The sequence below is a fragment of the Salvelinus namaycush genome, unplaced genomic scaffold, assembly GCF_016432855.1.
Source record: "Salvelinus namaycush isolate Seneca unplaced genomic scaffold, SaNama_1.0 Scaffold410, whole genome shotgun sequence".
In the NCBI taxonomy this organism is placed as follows: Eukaryota; Metazoa; Chordata; class Actinopteri; order Salmoniformes; family Salmonidae; genus Salvelinus; species Salvelinus namaycush.
Genome location: NW_024061099.1, coordinates 80,445 through 101,619, shown reverse-complemented (window position 1 = coordinate 101,619; position 21,175 = coordinate 80,445). Strand labels below are relative to the sequence as shown.

At 47.7% G+C, this 21,175-nt stretch overlaps 2 protein-coding genes across 5 annotated transcripts in view; both read right to left on the bottom strand.

The window, feature by feature from the left end:
- The window catches only part of LOC120041180 (trichohyalin-like), a 102,810-nt gene extending 84,195 nt beyond the window's left edge, over positions 1 to 18,615 (bottom strand). Inside the window, exons 1-3 of the mRNA XM_038986116.1 lie at positions 18,406 to 18,615; positions 17,626 to 18,135; positions 17,374 to 17,442 (exon numbers count right to left, since the gene is read on the bottom strand). Of these exons, the coding sequence (XP_038842044.1) occupies positions 17,374 to 17,442; positions 17,626 to 18,127 (571 nt within the window). The 5' untranslated portion in view covers positions 18,128 to 18,135; positions 18,406 to 18,615. The remainder of the gene's footprint in view (positions 1 to 17,373; positions 17,443 to 17,625; positions 18,136 to 18,405) is intronic.
- LOC120041182 (rab effector MyRIP-like) lies at positions 13,497 to 17,185 on the bottom strand. 4 transcript variants are annotated; one of them, XM_038986122.1, is made up of 2 exons: positions 17,173 to 17,185; positions 13,497 to 14,919 (listed from the first exon to the last, which is right to left on the bottom strand). In XM_038986122.1, the coding sequence occupies exon 2, from the start codon at positions 14,537 to 14,539 to the stop codon at positions 13,682 to 13,684; it is 858 nt and encodes a 285-aa protein (XP_038842050.1). In that variant the 5' UTR covers positions 14,540 to 14,919; positions 17,173 to 17,185; the 3' UTR covers positions 13,497 to 13,681. The 4 variants fall into 4 exon arrangements, with proteins under 4 accessions (XP_038842050.1, XP_038842046.1, XP_038842049.1 ...); XM_038986118.1 differs by lacking the exon at positions 17,173 to 17,185 and adding an exon at positions 15,853 to 15,959; XM_038986121.1 differs by lacking the exon at positions 17,173 to 17,185 and adding an exon at positions 15,293 to 15,302.
- Positions 18,616 to 21,175: the final 2,560 nt, after the last annotated feature.

Below are 21,175 nucleotides of genomic sequence, written 5' to 3'. Positions count from 1 at the left end.
TATATAGTTAAATTACCTCAGTTTTTTTGGCGCCGGCTGTTCTGAGGAATCCTGGATACCGCGGGTCCTAACCCTTTTTCCTCTGGCTTTGCAGATTCTGCAGGGTTTGTATCGTTGTAGTCTGAAAAAACAAACATTATTTGACATTGTTTTAACACATTCTATCAAAATAATGTATAACTAATAAAACATTTATAATGGGGTCATACCGTATCCATAGAGAGCATGTTCTTGAATCCAATCGTTTTCAGACCAGGCGCCCTTCTCGGGCCTTGCTGATTCTGTGCGATGCTTTGTGCCAAAGTAGTGCGATGCGTTTTAGGGGCTAGATTATGTAGCGATTGGCTGGAGGTTCCTGGGGGTGTGTATCTGTGTGTTAAAGCTGCTCTTCTTGTGTTGTAGTGATTGGCTGGAGGTTCCAGGGGGTGTGTATCTGTGTGTTAAAGCTGCTCTTCTTGTGTTGTAGTGATTGGCTGGAGGTTCCTGGGGGTGTGTATCTGTGTGTTAAAGCTGCTCTTCTTGTGTTGTAGTGATTGGCTGGAGGTTCCTGGGGGTGTGTATCTGTGTGTTAAAGCTGCTCTTCTTGTGTTGTAGTGATTGGCTGGAGGTTCCTGGGGGTGTGTATCTGTGTGTTAAAGCTGCTCTTCTTGTGTTGATTGGAGATATGGTAAACCGTTCGTACAGAATGGCAGAATATCGTCTGTTTCATTACCCTCGTTCAGAGGTAGTCCATAATGCTTCAGGTATTCTTGTTGGGGGGCTGTCCGCTGTAAACACAAGGTTAGCTTTTTAAAATAATGTACACACTTTTTGTTTAATGTATAAAAGATTATTACGCATTTTTATTTTTGGACTTAGGTCGAAAATAGCTTGATGGTGACGGGCTGCGTAAAGAAGAACTGGGCGCTGTTTGTACCTCTGTTTCCTCATCTAATGTTGAATGATCCAAATCATTTATTCCCGGTAGCAGTTGTATATCCTATAGATGTTAAATAATATACAAAATATATTTATACGAAATATATACATTTTAACTTGTAAAAATACATACAATTGACATAAAAAAACATAGCTGAAAATTCGATGTCCACCCCTTTTAGAATATCTGTAAAACCCATATGTAACAACGGTTTAATATAGAGAGAGAGTTCCAAACGGTGCAGTAATTTCGTAATATCAAACAATTACCACAAAACGACCTAACGCACACAAAATCTAATATATTATTTCCAAATCCTCACCTTCAAAACTCTCCATGTGTATAGGCTTCAGGAAAGACTTGAAAAGACTTTTCAGATGAGCAACTGGGACCTGACTGAGACAATGTATGGAATGAATTTACAGACTGGGGGATTGTTTGTTGTTTGACTGTTTTTGTTGGAGACAGCCTGTGTGCAAAAGACCTGATAGTGTTGATATTGTTTAGAAAATAACATTGTTTTTAAACATTAGAGGTTGTCTAGACCTATTCTATGCTGGTTGGGGGGATTGACTTTTGAGCCCCCACATCCTCGGGAATTATCCCCCATGCTGTTTCCCTAGGATGTGGGGGGATAAAAGTCAATCCCACCAACCAGCATAGAATAGATCTAGACACCCTGTGTGCAAATGACCCCTAATTTTGAATTGTTTCAAGCACAATGGTCGAGACACACACACACACACACATCGACACACACCCCCCGAAAACCCTATTGTTTTGAAACACACACACACACACGCACACACACACACACACACGCACACGCACAGAAGCCTTTCTCTGAGACACAAACACTGAGGAAAAAAAACAGATTCCATTTGTTAAAGGTGAGATACAATTTTAAAACCATTTATTTAATTCTAAATCTTTAGTACAGACCTTTTAAACATGCTATAACAATTTGACTATTCCTCTCTTACAGATAAAGGTGAGGCTATATGGTCAACCCAGACACCCGTCCGTCTCTAATTCGCCAACATCCAGACAGTGTCTCTTCCTCGCAAGATGTCCATCTCCATCCTGGTTCCGTATGTTTTCATTCCCTGGATAGATCAAACATCTTGCCTTTAGGCCCTGGGTCTGTCTTAAGGATAGCTTTAGGCCCTGGGTCTGTCTTAAGGATAGCTTTAGGCCCTGGGTCTGTCTTAAGGATAGCTTTAGGCCCTGGGTCTGTCTTAAGGATAGCTTTAGGCCCTGGGTCTGTCTTAAGGATAGCTTTAGGCCCTGGGTCTGTCTTAAGGATAGCTTTAGGCCCTGGGTCTGTCTTAAGGATAGCTTTAGGTCCTGGGTCTGTCTTAAGGATAGCTTTAGGCCCTGGGTCTGTCTTAAGGATAGCTTTAGGCCCTGGGTCTGTCTTAAGGGTAGCTTTAGGCCCTGGGTCAGTCTTAAGGATAGCTTTAGGCCCTGGGTCTGTCTTAAGGATAGATGCGCCCAGCGGCGTAATTGTTCACAATGTTGGAAAAGATTGTCCAGCTGTTTCATCATGGCCAGGAATATATGATAATCGCCCCACTTAAAGCTAATGACAGGCACAAAATAGTTCACATCCTTGCAGGCTTTGGAAAATACATACGAACTAACTGATTTTGTAGCATTTGAACTATCGTATTGGGCACATGCTAAAATTGTCACTTTGGAGTGGGGACTATACGTCACTGAAGAGATTATTATGGCTTTCAAATCACACTTCCTCTTCCAACGCCACCACACCACCTCTTCCAACGCCCACACACCACCTCTTCCAACCCCCACACACCACGTCTTCCAACCCCCACACACCACCTCTTCCAACGCCAACACAGCACCTCTTCCAACGCCCACACACCACCTCTTCCAACCCCCACACACCACCTCTTCCAACGCCCGCACACCACCTCTTCCAATGCCCGCACACCACCTCTTCCAACGCCCGCACACCACGTCTTCCAACGCCACCACACCACGTCTTCCAACGCCACCACACCACCTCTTCCAACGCCCACACACCACCTCTTCCAACCCCCGCACACCACCTCTTCCAACGCCCACACACCACCTCTTCCAACCCCCACACACTTCCTCTTCCAACCCCCACACACCACCTCTTCCAACCCCCACACACCACCTCTTCCAACCCCCACACACCACCTCTTCCAACCCCCACACACCACCTCTTCCAACCCCCACACACCACCTCTTCCAACCCCCACACACCTCCTCTTCCAACCCCCACACACTTCCTCTTCCAACCCCCACACACCTCCTCTTCCAACCCCCACACACCACCTCTTCCAACCCCCGCACACCACCTCTTCCAACCCCCACACACCTCCTCTTCCAACCCCCACACACCACCTCTTCCAAACCCCACACACTTCCTCTTCCAACCCCCACACACCACCTCTTCCAACCCCCACACACTTCCTCTTCCAACCCCCACACACCACCTCTTCCAACGCCCACACACCACCTCTTCCAACGCCCACACACCTCCTCAACCAACCCCCACACACCACCTCTTCCAACGCCCACACACCTCCTCAACCAACCCCCACACACCACCTCTTCCAACGCCCACACACCTCCTCTTCCAACCCCCACACACCACCTCTTCCAACGCCCGCACACCACCTCTTCCAACGCCCACACACCACCTCTTCCAACCCCCACACCACCCCTTCCAACCCCCACACCACCTCTTCCAACCCCCAAACACAGCACCTCTTCCAACGCCCGCACACCACCTCTTCCAATGCCCGCACACCACCTCTTCCAACGCCCGCACACCACGTCTTCCAACGCCACCACACCACGTCTTCCAACGCCACCACACCACCTCTTCCAACGCCCACACACCACCTCTTCCAACCCCCGCACACCACCTCTTCCAACGCCCACACACCACCTCTTCCAACCCCCACACACTTCCTCTTCCAACCCCCACACACCACCTCTTCCAACCCCCACACACCACCTCTTCCAACCCCCACACACCACCTCTTCCAACCCCCACACACCACCTCTTCCAACCCCCACACACCACCTCTTCCAACCACCACACACCTCCTCTTCCAACCCCCACACACTTCCTCTTCCAACCCCCACACACCTCCTCTTCCAACCCCCACACACCACCTCTTCCAACCCCCGCACACCACCTCTTCCAACCCCCACACACCTCCTCTTCCAACCCCCACACACCACCTCTTCCAAACCCCACACACTTCCTCTTCCAACCCCCACACACCACCTCTTCCAACCCCCACACACTTCCTCTTCCAACCCCCACACACCACCTCTTCCAACGCCCACACACCACCTCTTCCAACGCCCACACACCTCCTCAACCAACCCCCACACACCACCTCTTCCAACGCCCACACACCTCCTCAACCAACCCCCACACACCACCTCTTCCAACGCCCACACACCTCCTCTTCCAACCCCCACACACCACCTCTTCCAACGCCCGCACACCACCTCTTCCAACGCCCACACCACCTCTCCCAACCACCACACACTTCCTCTTCCAACCCCCACACACCACCTCTTCCAACCCCCACACACCACCTCTTCCAACCCCCATACACCACCTCTTCCAACCCCCACACACCACCTCTTCCAACGCCCACACACCACCTCTTCCAACCCCCACACACTTCCTCTTCCAACCCCCACACACCACCTCTTCCAACCCCCACACACCACCTCTTCCAACCCCCACACACCACCTCTTCCAACCCCCACACACCACCTCTTCCAACCCCCACACACCACCTCTTCCAACCCCCACACACCTCCTCTTCCAACCCCCACACACCACCTCTTCCAACCCCCACACACCACCTCTTCCAACCCCCACACACCACCTCTTCCAACCCCCGCACACCCCCTCTTCCAACCCCCGCACACCTCCTCTTCCAACCCCCGCACACCACCTCTTCCAACGCCCACACACCTCCTCTTCCAACCCCCACACACCACCTATTCCAAACCCCACACACTTCCTCTTCCAACCCCCACACACCACCTCTTCCAACCCCCACACACTTCCTCTTCCAACCCCCACACACCACCTTTTCCAACGCCCACACACCACCTCTTCCAACTCCACCACACCACCTCTCCAACCCCCACACACTTCCTCTTCCAACCCCCACACACCACCTCTTCCAACGCCCACACACCACCTCTTCCAACGCCCACACACCACCTCTTCCAACCCCCACACCACCTCTTCCAACCCCCACACACTTCCTCTTCCAACCCCCACACACCACCTCTTCCAACGCCCACACACCACCTCTCCAACCCCCACACACTTCCTCTTCCAACCCCCACACCACCTCTTCCAACCCCCAAACACCACCTCTTCCAACGCCCACACACCACCTCTTCCAACCCCCACACACCATATCTTCCAACGCCCACACACCACGTCTTCCAACCCCCACACACCACCTCTTCCAACCCCCACACACCATATCTTCCAACGCCCACACACCACGTCTTCCAACCCCCACACACCACCTCTTCCAACCCCCACACACCACCTCTTCCAACCCCCACACACTTCCTCTTCCAACCCCCACACACCACCTCTTCCAACGCCCACACACCACCTCTTCCAACGCCCACACACCACCTCTTCCAACCCCCACACCACCTCTTCCAACCCCCACACCACCTCTTCCAACCCCCAAACACAGCACCTCTTCCAACGCCCACACACCACCTCTTCCAACCCCCACACACCACCTCTTCCAACGCCCGCACACCACCTCTTCCAATGCCCGCACACCACCTCTTCCAACGCCCGCACACCACGTCTTCCAACGCCACCACACCACGTCTTCCAACGCCACCACACCACCTCTTCCAACGCCCACACACCACCTCTTCCAACCCCCGCACACCACCTCTTCCAACGCCCACACACCACCTCTTCCAACCCCCACACACTTCCTCTTCCAACCCCCACACACTTCCTCTTCCAACCCCCACACACCACCTCTTCCAACCCCCACACACCACCTCTTCCAACCCCCACACACCACCTCTTCCAACCCCCACACACCACCTCTTCCAACCCCCACACACCACCTCTTCCAACCCCCACACACCTCCTCTTCCAACCCCCACACACTTCCTCTTCCAACCCCCACACACCTCCTCTTCCAACCCCCGCACACCACCTCTTCCAACCCCCGCACACCACCTCTTCCAACCCCCACACACCTCCTCTTCCAAACCCCACACACTTCCTCTTCCAACCCCCACACACCACCTCTTCCAACCCCCACACACTTCCTCTTCCAACCCCCACACACCACCTCTTCCAACGCCCACACACCACCTCTTCCAACGCCCACACACCTCCTCAACCAACCCCCACACACCACCTCTTCCAACGCCCACACACCTCCTCAACCAACCCCCACACACCACCTCTTCCAACGCCCACACACCTCCTCTTCCAACCCCCACACACCACCTCTTCCAACGCCCGCACACCACCTCTTCCAACGCCCACACCACCTCTCCCAACCACCACACACTTCCTCTTCCAACCCCCACACACCACCTCTTCCAACCCCCACACACCACCTCTTCCAACCCCCATACACCACCTCTTCCAACCCCCACACACCACCTCTTCCAACCCCCATACACCACCTCTTCCAACCCCCACACACCACCTCTTCCAACCCCCAAACACCTCTTCCAACCCCCAAACACCTCCTCTTCCAACCCCCACACACCTCCTCTTCCAACCCCCACACACCACCTCTTCCAACCCCCACACACCACCTCTTCCAACCCCCACACACCACCTCTTCCAACCCCCGCACACCCCCTCTTCCAACCCCCGCACACCTCCTCTTCCAACCCCCGCACACCACCTCTTCCAACGCCCACACACCTCCTCTTCCAACCCCCACACACCACCTATTCCAAACCCCACACACTTCCTCTTCCAACCCCCACACACCACCTCTTCCAACCCCCACACACTTCCTCTTCCAACCCCCACACACCACCTTTTCCAACGCCCACACACCACCTCTTCCAACTCCACCACACCACCTCTCCAACCCCCACACACTTCCTCTTCCAACCCCCACACACCACCTCTTCCAACGCCCACACACCACCTCTTCCAACGCCCACACACCACCTCTTCCAACCCCCACACCACCTCTTCCAACCCCCACACACTTCCTCTTCCAACCCCCACACACCACCTCTTCCAACGCCCACACACCACCTCTTCCAACTCCACCACACCACCTCTCCAACCCCCACACACTTCCTCTTCCAACCCCCACACACCACCTCTTCCAACGCCCACACACCACCTCTTCCAACGCCCACACACCACCTCTTCCAACGCCCACACACTTCCTCTTCCAACCCCCAAACACCACCTCTTCCAACCCCCACACACCACCTCTTCCAACCCCCACACACCATATCTTCCAACGCCCACACACCACGTCTTCCAACCCCCACACACCACCTCTTCCAACCCCCACACACCACCTCTTCCAACCCCCACACACCACCTCTTCCAACGCCCACACACCACCTCTTCCAACGCCCACACACCACCTCTTCCAACTCCACCACACCACCTCTTCCAACCCCCACACACTTCCTCTTCCAACCCCCACACACCACCTCTTCCAACGCCCACACACCACCTCTTCCAACGCCCACACACCTCCTCAACCAACCCCCACACACCACCTCTTCCAACGCCCACACACCTCCTCAACCAACCCCCACACACCACCTCTTCCAACGCCCGCACACCACCTCTTCCAACGCCCACACCACCTCTCCCAACCACCACACACTTCCTCTTCCAACCCCCACACACCACCTCTTCCAACCCCCACACACCACCTCTTCCAACCCCCAAACACCTCTTCCAACGCCCACACACCTCCTCAACCAACCCCCACACACCACCTCTTCCAACCCCCACACACCACCTCTTCCAACCCCCACACACCACCTCTTCCAACCCCCGCACACCCCCTCTTCCAACCCCCGCACACCCCCTCTTCCAACCCCCGCACACCTCCTCTTCCAACCCCCGCACACCACCTCTTCCAACGCCCACACACCTCCTCTTCCAACCCCCACACACCACCTATTCCAAACCCCACACACTTCCTCTTCCAACCCCCACACACCACCTCTTCCAACCCCCACACACTTCCTCTTCCAACCCCCACACACCACCTTTTCCAACGCCCACACACCACCTCTTCCAACTCCACCACACCACCTCTCCAACCCCCACACACTTCCTCTTCCAACCCCCACACACCACCTCTTCCAACGCCCACACACCACCTCTTCCAACGCCCACACACCACCTCTTCCAACCCCCACACCACCTCTTCCAACCCCCACACACTTCCTCTTCCAACCCCCACACACCACCTCTTCCAACGCCCACACACCACCTCTTCCAACTCCACCACACCACCTCTCCAACCCCCACACACTTCCTCTTCCAACCCCCACACACCACCTCTTCCAACGCCCACACACCACCTCTTCCAACGCCCACACACCACCTCTTCCAACGCCCACACACTTCCTCTTCCAACCCCCAAACACCACCTCTTCCAACCCCCACATACCACCTCTTCCAACCCCCACACACCATATCTTCCAACGCCCACACACCACGTCTTCCAACCCCCACACACCACCTCTTCCAACCCCCACACACCACCTCTTCCAACCCCCACACACCACCTCTTCCAACGCCCACACACCACCTCTTCCAACGCCCACACACCACCTCTTCCAACTCCACCACACCACCTCTTCCAACCCCCACACACTTCCTCTTCCAACCCCCACACACCACCTCTTCCAACGCCCACACACCACCTCTTCCAACGCCCACACACCTCCTCAACCAACCCCCACACACCACCTCTTCCAACGCCCACACACCTCCTCAACCAACCCCCACACACCACCTCTTCCAACGCCCGCACACCACCTCTTCCAACGCCCACACCACCTCTCCCAACCACCACACACTTCCTCTTCCAACCCCCACACACCACCTCTTCCAACCCCCACACACCACCTCTTCCAACCCCCAAACACCTCTTCCAACCCCCAAACACCTCCTCTTCCAACCCCCACACACCTCCTCTTCCAACCCCCACACACCACCTCTTCCAACCCCCACACACCACCTCTTCCAACCCCCACACACCACCTCTTCCAACCCCCGCACACCCCCTCTTCCAACCCCCGCACACCTCCTCTTCCAACCCCCGCACACCACCTCTTCCAACGCCCACACACCTCCTCTTCCAACCCCCACACACCACCTATTCCAAACCCCACACACTTCCTCTTCCAACCCCCACACACCACCTCTTCCAACCCCCACACACTTCCTCTTCCAACCCCCACACACCACCTTTTCCAACGCCCACACACCACCTCTTCCAACTCCACCACACCACCTCTCCAACCCCCACACACTTCCTCTTCCAACCCCCACACACCACCTCTTCCAACGCCCACACACCACCTCTTCCAACGCCCACACACCACCTCTTCCAACCCCCACACCACCTCTTCCAACCCCCACACACTTCCTCTTCCAACCCCCACACACCACCTCTTCCAACGCCCACACACCACCTCTCCAACCCCCAAACACCACCTCTTCCAACGCCCACACACCACCTCTTCCAACCCCCACACACCATATCTTCCAACGCCCACACACCACGTCTTCCAACCCCCACACACCACCTCTTCCAACCCCCACACACCATATCTTCCAACGCCCACACACCACGTCTTCCAACCCCCACACACCACCTCTTCCAACCCCCACACACCACCTCTTCCAACCCCCACACACCACCTCTTCCAACCCCCACACACCACCTCTTCCAACGCCCACACACCACCTCTTCCAACGCCCACACACCACCTCTTCCAACCCCCACACCACCTCTTCCAACCCCCACACCACCTCTTCCAACCCCCAAACACCACCTCTTCCAACGCCCACACACCACCTCTTCCAACGCCCGCACACCACCTCTTCCAACCCCCGCACACCACCTCTTCCAACCCCCGCACACCACCTCTTCCAACGCCCGCACACCACGTCTTCCAACGCGTAGCCGGGCAGGGTTGTACCACTCAGGGAGTGTTCGATCTGACAGAGCGCTAGCCGTATCTTAAGCCCTTCTCTCATACGCAGAGCAGGAGAAAAACTCCCGGCTTTTGTTTGATAAAGGGGGCTGTGGCCGCTGTCTGTGAAAAACTTCACAGTTGAATCCTCCGGTTGGAAAATGTAACCCATATGTCCCTCACTCGTATCCAACACTCCATTAAAACAAACAGGGGCATCACGCAGAATGTCTTCGATGTTTTTGTCATTGTGTTCTTGACACGAGGCACAAAGTACACCTACAATTGGCATAGGAGACAAGTTTCATTTGTTTTTTAATGTTTTGTCGAGGTTGCTTGTAGTGTTCAGCTCTTATTTATAATGCGGCTACCCCTAATAATCCCGGACATTCCTGTTTCATAGACAACAGCCCTATAACAGGTCACTATAACAGGGGGTGCCATACTCTTTGAAATGTTCAAACACATCCCCCAGTTCAACGAGGTCCCTACACATCAATCATCATGACAGCTTCAAGGGAGCAGATGCACTATCTGGTTAGATAAACACTCACTCTAAAGCGTGAGAACGGAAGCACAGGATGCCCATATATGGGCACTCCCTAGAGCACGTGACCCATAAAAATAGGGTCATAAATCACACGTTTGACGTTTGCCGTCTACTGTATTCTCTCTGTCACTCACTACGGTACAGTGGACAGTAGACCTGGTCTGGTTCTACACATAGACGGTGATGCTGAATCATATCAAATTGTGGAGAAGCCAACTTGATGAGTTTCTCCTGACCCAGCCCAACAACCCTATCAGTGCCCTCTGACCTCTCCCCTGTCCTTAATGTTGAGGACGTGGTACCTGCTCCTACATTTCTCTCTGCTCAACATGGCTCCCGCCATGACGCTCAACAGTTTTCTGTATGTATCAAGAATGTTCCACCACCCAAAGGACATCCAGCCAACTTGACACAACTGTGGGAAGCACTGGAGTCAACATCACCCAGCATCCCTGTGGAATGCTTTCAACACCTTGTAGAGTCCATGTCCCAACGAATTGAGGCTGTTCTGAGGGAGGTGTTCCTAATGTTTTACTCAGTGTGTGTGTGTGAGAGAGAGGCAACACACCCAGACAGCACAGAGACCTCTGTCCAACAGATGTACATTATATGTTACCCTTTCTATGAGCTTATAATATAAACTACAACACAAAAGGTACTGTTTACTTGACCTTTATATATGTTACTCTTTCTATGAGCTTATAATATAAACTACAACACGAAAGGTACTGTTTACTTGACCTTTAATCATGTCAGCACATGTAACAGCAGTTTACAGCACTTTTTGTTCATTTTTCTCCCTTATCCCAGTTCAGTTAAACTATATATTTCTTTATTTCCCATGGGGCTTCACATGAGTGCCCCCTAGTGGCTGGAATACAGGTGTTTTAAGACCCTTACATATACAGTACATGATCAGGAAGATGCACTTTAAACAATGTTTTCTAATTGGCTAATTGTCTCACAGATGTGTTATAGAATTGCGACATTCTACAGTTCTACATGGTTTCTATGTTGAACTGGAATCAACATTCTATTCTGTGGTCAAGGAGACGTCTTTCCAATGGGCAAACTCTCTCCACACTACATTTTGATATGTCAGACAGAGGTGTTTGTATTTCCTGGGAAGGGAGGTCTTTATAGCAACAAAAGAGCTGTGGATTTAGTGTGTACTGGCAGTGGCAACGTCCCTGAATAATGTGGTTATAATGGAGGTGGTAGTAACAACCAATCCCACATTCCATGTGACAACCATCCTAATGCTAATTAATACTCGTTACCTTGTGGTCCTCTACTCCTGTCTATCCAGGCTGTTTCACATCCGGCTGTGATCGGGAGTCCCATAAGGCCACGCACAATTGACCCAGCGTCGTTCAGGTTTGGCCGGGGTAGGCCGTCATTGTAAATAATAATTTGTTCTTAACTGACTTGCCTAGTTAAATAAAGGTAAAAAAAACGTTTTATAATTCAATATGGTTAGAACGAGCATTTCAGAAATAGGTTTGGAATATAGATATCCCTTATTTTCAACAAACATAACTGTTCATGTACACTCCCATAATTCTAACTTTTATAAAGACTCACCTATGAAAAACAAGTTAATTCCCCTCACCATAGGCTAGGAGTAAAATGAATTAAATGAGCAAAGATTCTGTAATTAGTCTACTCCTGTCTATACAGAAGTTAATAAAATCATTCAAATTACAACACCAGAGAACATGATTTAGGACAAATCCATTTGAATTGAATCACTTTTTAACTCCCCCCTATTGATTTGAATGGAACCATCCAAACATACTTTCCCATTGTAATGTAGAAGTGCTCAGAAAGGGACCTTTTTGGAGCTGAACGCCAAAACATTAGAGAAAAGTGCTCAAAGTTGACCCCTTTTACCTCCTCCACCATATCATGACTCATTCATGTCATCCTTACTGGAAAATATAAATTGTTGAGATTGACATCAAGCGTACAAACAAGGTTGTCAAACTATTTGATAATTTCCCGATTTTTTAAAATTAATTTTTTAAAGAAATCATGTCTTGAATATAGGGTGGGTATCATGTTTTGTCTGATAATTGTACTAAAATGTGAATAATATTGACATCTCAACTTTCAAATGGAACCACAAAGATGGTTGGGGGTTCAGAAATCAGAGAATGTTGACGTGAATGGGAATATATCAAATCAAATCAAAGTTTATTTGTCACGTGCGCCGAATACAACAGACCTTACAGTGAAATGCTTACTTACAGGCTCTAACCAACAGTGCAATTTCTAAGTAAAAAAATGGTATTAGGTGAACAATAGGTAAGTAAAGAAATTAAAAACAACAGTAGAAAAGACAGTGAAAATAACAGTAGCGAGGCTATATACAGTAGAGAGGCTATATACAGTAGTGAGGCTATATACAGTAGAGAGGCTATATACAGTAGTGAGGCTATAACAGTAGAGAGGCTATATACAGTAGTGAGGCTATATACAGTAGTGAGGCTCTATACAGTAGTGAGGCTATATACAGTAGCGGGGCTTTATACAGTAGAGAGGCTATAACAGTAGAGAGGCTATATACAGTAGTGAGGCTATATACAGTAGCGGGGCTATATACAGTAGAGAGGATATATACAGTAGCGAGGCTATATACAGTAGAGAGGCTATATACAGTAGAGAGGCTATAACAGTAGAGAGGCTATATACAGTAGAGAGGCTATAACAGTAGAGAGGCTATATACAGTAGAGAGGCTATAACAGTAGAGAAGCTATATACGGACAGAATTTGACCTAGACAGACTTCTCCAATCCCTCCATGAAAAAGTCATCTCATCTCTAACCTCGTTGTCAGGCTAATTCAGTGAAATGGTGAACTAGGTTACATCTGCCCAGACATTCCTCAGATCTCCATCAGTTCTCCCTGTCTTCCTCCTCTCCCTTCTTCTACCTCTCCATGTATCCCAGCACTTCTTCAGGCTAGTTACAATAACTCACTTGCACATCTCCCACAGTCTATCTATCAGTCCCTCTATCTCTCCATCCCTTTCCACAATCGCTCTATCCTTCTCCTTCATCTGTCTATCCTTCTCCTCCATCTGTCTGCTGAACTCCCTCTGCATCTTTGTCTGTGAGATCATGATGTTCCTCTGTAACTCAGGTAGGACTATCTTCATCAGGTTTCTCTCTGCTTCAACTCTGGCCTCTCCTTCATAGTTCTCCATCATCTCCTCTATCTCCTGTTTGTGTCTCTCCTCCATCTCCCTCCTCTCATTCTCTGTCTTCTCTCTCAATCTCTCCAGCTTTCTCTCCATCTCCTCCCTCCTATCAGACTCCCTCTTCAGCTCCTTCTCCAGCTCTCGTTTCTTCTCCGCATCCCTCTCTTCTTTCACCTGTCTCTCCAGTTCACTGGTTCTTTCACTGAGTGTTCTGATATCTCCCTCATGTTCCTGGATCACTCCCTCTATCTTTATCAGAGAGTCCTGGAACTCCTTCTGAAGCCTCTCTCTCACCTCTCTCTCCTCCCTCTGTTTCCTCTCTCCTCTCTCTCTCTGGATCTTTCCCTCCATCTCTCTAACCTGGGTCTCTGCCTCCTGGTAGGTCTGACTGCTGTAGAATCTCTCTCTGTTTCCTGCCACCATCTCCTCTACCTGCTCCAGCAGCTCTGATACCTGAGTGCCATGGGCCCTGTCCTTAATGTTGAGGACGTGGTACCTGCTCCCACTTTTCTCTACAAGCTGCTGGAGGTCCTGACTTCCTGCTTGGAGAAACTCCTCAATGCTCTGCTCTTTCAGGACATCATCATGGGTGAATAGAATCACAGTGTGTTCCCAACAACCCTCCCCAAACATCTCCTATATTCTCTCCAGCACCCCTCTCTCCTCCCCCTTAGAGGGCTCCACTGGTATGACCAGGAGGAAGGCGTGGGGTCCCGGGGCAGACAGACGGACACAGAGCCCCACATCCTGTCTCATCTCCTCCAGAGAGAGTCCAGGACAGAACCAGTCTGGAGGGTCCACCAGCACCAGCCGTCTCCCACACACGTCCCCCTCTCTCCTCTTACTCCTCTGGGTCACTGCAGAGGGGCTGGCCTGGGCCCCAAACTCCTCTCTGCCCAGGATGGTGTTTCCTGCTGCACTCCTCCCAGCCCCAGTCCTCCCCAGCAGCACCAGTCTCAGCTCAGACACACTGGGAGACACTGGGGAGTCTGGACTGCTGCTCTCTCCTCCCACTGCAACACAACACACAGCACTGATCAACACACTGACTCTCTGGAGGATGTACAACAGAGTCAAATAGAATATAATCTACATCCATAACTCACTATCTGGAGGATGTACAACAGAGTCCAATATAATATAATCTACATCCATAACTCACTATCTGGAGGATGTACAACAGAGTCAAATATAATATAATCTACATCCATAACTCACTATCTGGAGGATGTACAACAGAGTCAAATATAATATAATCTACATCCATAACTCACTATCTGGAGGATGTACAACAGAGTCAAATGTAATATAATCTACATCCATAACTCACTATCTGGAGGATGTACAACAGAGTCAAATATAATATAATCTACATCCATAACTCACTATCTGGAGGATGTACAACAGAGTCAAATATAATATAATCTACATCCATAACTCACTATCTGGAGGATGTACAACAGAGTCAAATATAATATAATCTACATCCATAACTCACTATCTGGAGGATGTACAACAGAGTCAAATTTAATATAATCTACATCCATAACTCACTATCTGGAGGATGTACAACAGAGTCAAATATAATATAATCTACATCCATAACTCACTATCTGGAGGATGTACAACAGAGTCAAATATAATATAATCTACATCCATAACTCACTATCTGGAGGATGTACAACAGAGTCAAATATAATATAATCTACATCCATAACTCACTATCTGGAGGATGTACAACAGAGTCAAATTTAATATAATCTACATCCATAACTCACTATCTGGAGGATGTACAACAGAGTCAAATATAATATAATCTACATCCATAACTCACTATCTGGAGGATGTACAACAGAGTCAAATATAATATAATCTCCATCCATAACTCACTATCTGGAGGATGTACAACAGAGTCAAATATAATATAATCTACATCCATAACTCACTATCTGGAGGAAGTAACTCCATGCTGTTTCTCCTCCTCAGTGGAAGTGTGGGGTCTGTATCTGAGGTCTCTCCTCCCACTGTAACACAACATAGAGAACTGGTCAACATACTGACTCATCAGAGACACATTTAAAACAAAGTATAAACAAACTACAAATACATTACACATCAGAGTGAAATATAGATTATTGGAGAAAATAGAGAATATCAAGATTGATGACAGTTTGAGACAACATGTATAACTCACTAAGTGAAGGATGGTCCACTATAGACTAGAAACAGTAGGAGACAACAGGACAATATTGATAACTCACTAAGTGAAGGATGGTCCACTATAGACTAGAAACAGTAGGAGACAACAGGACAATAGTGATAACTCACTAGGTGAAGGATGGTCCACTATAGACTAGAAACAGTAGGAGACAACAGGACAATAGTGATAACTCACTAAGTGAAGGATGGTTCACTATAGACTAGAAACAGTAGGAGACAACAGGACAATAGTGATAACCCACTAAGTGAAGGATGGTCCACTATAGACTAGAAACAGTAGGAGACAACAGGACAATATTGATAACTCACTAAGTGAAGGATGGTCCACTATAGACTAGAAACAGTAGGAGACAACAGGACAATAGTGATAACTCACTAAGTGAAGGATGGTTCACTATAGACTAGAAACAGTAGGAGACAACAGGACAATATTGATAACTCACTAAGTGAAGGATGGTCCACTATAGACTAGAAACAGTAGGAGACAACAGGACAATATTGATAACTCACTAAGTGAAGGATGGTCCACTATAGACTAGAAACAGTAGGAGACAACAGGACAATATTGATAACTCACTAAGTGAAGGATGGTCCACTACAGACTAGAAACAGTAGGAGACAACAGGACAATATTGATAACTCACTAAGTGAAGGATGGTCCACTATAGACTAGAAACAGTAGGAGACAACAGGACAATACTGATAACTCACTAAGTGAAGGATGGTCCACTATAGACTAGAAACAGTAGGAGACAACAGGACAATATTGATAACTCACTAAGTGAAGGATGGTCCACTATAGACTAGAAACAGTAGGAGACAACAGGACAATATTGATAATTCACTAAGTGAAGGATGGTCCACTATAGACTAGAAACAGTAGGAGGCAACAGGACAATATTGATAACTCACTCAATGAAGGATGGCCCACTATAGACTAGAAACAGTAGGAGACAACAGGACAATATTGATAACTCACTAAGTGAAGGATGGCCCACTATAGACTAGAAACAGTAGGAGACAACAGGACAATATTGATAACTCACTAAGTGGAGGATCCTCCTTGCTCTGTCTCCTCCTGACTGGGAGTATGGAACCTGTATCTGACGTCTCTCCAGGTTCTACAATAATAGAACAACCATTTAGAATGGGAACATTTACCTCAGTGACACATGAAGGCACATAGACCTACTGAAGGGGAGGACTGGGTTTCTATTGAAATGTTAAGTATCACATATCTCACTCACCAGTCATCTGGGCTGAGATCTCTCTTCTCAGTCTCTCTACCTCAGTCTTCACATCACATATCTGTTGAGCTGAAATAACAAAGGAGGACTAGGATCTGAATTCTGTGTTAAAGACTTTAGACAGAAATATGATGCAGAGGGAAAGTATGTAGTGATGTAAAACAATATTCACAACTCAGTGGAGTCGACAATAACCTGAGAATTGAGGAAAGTACAGAAGACTAAATGTATTAATGGTGTGAATAATCTTACCCAGTTCAGCATTTTCATTGTTGACATCCTCCAGCTGTTTGTCTCTTTCCTTTAACTGCTTCTCTCTCTCCTCTAGTAGGTTATCTTTCTCTTCTACTTCCTGCCTCCTCTCTTTTAGTTCATTTTCTTTTCCCTCCAGTAGTCTGTCTCTCTCTTCCAGTACTCTGTCCTTCTCTCCCAGTCTGTGGTTGCTGTCCTCTAGTTGAAGGTCTTTTTCCTGCAGTAGGACTCTGAAGTTCTCTACTTGGCTGTTCTTGTCCTGCAGGTTCTTTCTCAGTGCCTCTAGCTGAATGTCTCTATCCTTTAGTTGATTGTCTTTCTCTTCCAGTTGGTTTTCTTTCTCTTCTAATAGTTTCTCCCTCTGTCCCATTATCTGGTTCTTCTCCTCCAGGAGTCTCTCTTTCTCTCTCACTTCCTGGGTCATAACATCCAGTTGTGTGTCTTTCTCCTCTAGTTGTTTCATCATCTCCTGTCTTAATATCTCTTTTAATTCTTTTTCCATCTTCAACTCTGAGAGAGAGCAATTAACATATTGAGTTGTTTGAATAAGTCATGTATTAATTCATTCAATAGTATGTCTATAAAGACATTATCATTTGATGGAGGTGGTACAATTATTAGTAATTATTTTCTCCAGTCAACAGTTATCTGAGCTGAACCAATCATCAACTGGTCTATTGACTATTTGATACATTACAAATGAATTAGTCTGAAAAACTGAATGACATCACTCATGTTCCCTGATTCAATCCTCTCTCCTCCAGACTCTCTCATACTTACCAAGCTCACCAGCTGATGCCTCCCTCTTCAGCTTGTCCTCCTGGGTCTCATGTTGTAAATACCGTAATCCTGAGTCTATGGTGTAAAACAGAGAGGTGAGTTATGTGTGGTAGACTACATCACTATATACAGAACAAACAGGACCAATCAGATTTCTCCTGTCACCAAAGCCTCCATCATGTAGGGACCGTGGGCACCAATGAGATCTGGTTAACTTCATAAATAATGTTGTTTTGTGTTACGGGATTTTTGTGTTTAATGACTAAAATATGTATACATTTGACTTAGAATTATAACTCATAAATGTTGAGTGTAATATGTTCCTTATTAGAAAGAATGGAGTTATCTTCAGACAGGCTGGAATGCTGTGTTCCTTACAGGACATTCTGTCTCTACCCAGGGAGGGGAAAGACCTTGAGTTGGTTGTAGATAGTTGAACAGGTGGCAGACAGTAATGAGAACTCAAACTGTATTGCCATTGTATCCGAGAGGAGGTTGGACATTAAAACCTATGACATCATCTTTATTATATAACCTGATGTAAAATGTATTATGATCAGTACTCTCGAGAATAAAAGCTATAGATTGATTGATTTTAAGACTGGTATCTGTCCATTTTATGCAAATAATTATCTTACAAATTCTTATTTATGGGCAGAGTGTTATAATTGAATTGGTTAATAAACAGGAATCAAAATTCCTTTAACAATTTGGTCCTTCGAGCCGGATCTCAAAATCTGCCTCTGTCGTTCCAAGAAACTGCTGAAAACCGTGCACGGGCGGATCCAGGATCCGTAAGACAAAGACCTGACCTCTGAATTGAGGGTTTATTTCAGGCCAGTGGTGAACTGGTACACGACAGAGGTGGTGACGAGATCCAATGAACATTGCTTTTCCCAGTCAGCGACAAGGTCAGTAGCCTATATTCTCGATTCTGGGGGGAATGATTTAAGTTATCCTTGATTTAATGTTCTAAAATGTTTAGAATTTATCAATAATAGGACCTTTGCTATTCCAAACAGATCCAAGGGGTTTTGTATGACCAATATACAGGTATCGATAATGGGGCAGGTCTGAAATTGACCTGAGGTAAGGTGCACTATCGTAAATAAAAATAACTTAATAGATCCGGGTGCCATAGGGGCCAGAGGGGTTATTAAGATGAGATACAAGGACAGGTGTTGACAGGTGCAGTCGTGTTGTGCAAATAGGACAGCCATTAAATTGTAAAAAAAATAATAATGATAATAGGTTTGGTTTGTTGATAGTTCAAGAGTCAAGTTGAACAGATTCATATATATATAGATAAAGATGTACTATCTCACCTTGAAGAGCCACGAACCAGCAGAGAGTCAGGGAGTCCAACAGGTAGTGTGGCTTGAAAGGCATCTTGAGTCTGTGTTGGCTGTGGTCGGCTGGTGTCTACTGAAACTGAATGATGTTGTCTCTGGGTTTATATTGCTGCAAAAAAGGAAGTGTGGGGGAATCCCTCGTCTTCACGCAAAATGATGATCAGACTTTTGGAGTTTATAAAAATGTCTATATATATTCACTATTTTAACTTTATCCTTAATTTCTAGCCTAGTTATTCATTCTAAATTAAACATGCCATATTGAGAATCTGTCTTGTTACAATTGTAAAGAGGATTTTAATGATAATATAATCAAATAATACTTCAGCAATCTAGTCAAAACATGGTAAATGCTGAGTAGAACAAGTAGAAATTCAGTGGTTAAGATTGGATAGCGTTTAAAAACGGAATTTCTCGTAGACATACAGACAGGTCCATAATTATTGGCCTTGATAAAGATTAACAATAAAATGTATGAAATCAATAATACAAACACTGTTGTATGCAAAAAAATAATGGCCACTGAGCCTTTTTCTACAATGTTTTATAGGATCTTCTTTTATGCCTGCTACGTTAGGTTATGAGAGTGAAGAACACATCGGGAGGGATCTTAGACCTGCTACGTTAGGTTATGAGAGTGAAGAACACATCGGGAGGGATCTTAGACCTGCTACGTTAGGTTATGAGAATGAAGAACACATCGGGAGGGATCTTAGACCTGCTACGTTAGGTTATGAGAGTGAAGAACACATCGGGAGGGATCTCAGACCTGCTACGTTAGGTTATGAGAGTGAAGAACACATCGGGAGGGATCTCAGACCTGCTACGTTAGGTTATGAGAATGAACAACACATCGGGAGGGATCTTAGACCTGCTACGTTAGATTATGAGAATGAAGAACACATCAGGAGGGATCTTAGACCTGCTACATTAGGTTATGAGAATGAAGAACACATCAGGATGGATCTTAGACCTGCTACATTAGGTTATGAGAATGAAGAACACATCAGGAGGGATCTTACCTTTATCAAGGGTGTCAATAATTGTGGACCTGACTTTATCCACTGCATATGCAACAACATCTCCTAGGGAATTAATACAGTACTATTATTACCCTGTCGTATCTTTTCCCTGTCAGAATCATTCTGCCACACATTTATCAAGGCTGATAGCTTCATATCACTTGTGTTTAATTTAGATTCATTTCACTTGATCGGGTGGAGTCAAGGAACCCAGAATAAGGAACTGAAAATTCCAACAAGCATTAAGAAGCCAGACAATGTTTTTTCTATTAGCAGACTGATGGAAAGAGCTCTCTATTGGCAGTGGACTGCCCGGTGAAGACCACATCTAATTTTACATTGTGGTCATTTATCAGACGCTCTTATCCAGAGCGACTTACATATAAGGCTTGTTCC

Coding starts and splice junctions, on each gene's coding strand:
- LOC120041182 (XM_038986122.1), bottom strand. CDS start 14,539: ATGTTTGGGGAGGGTTGTTGGGAACACACTGTGATTCTATTCACCCAT.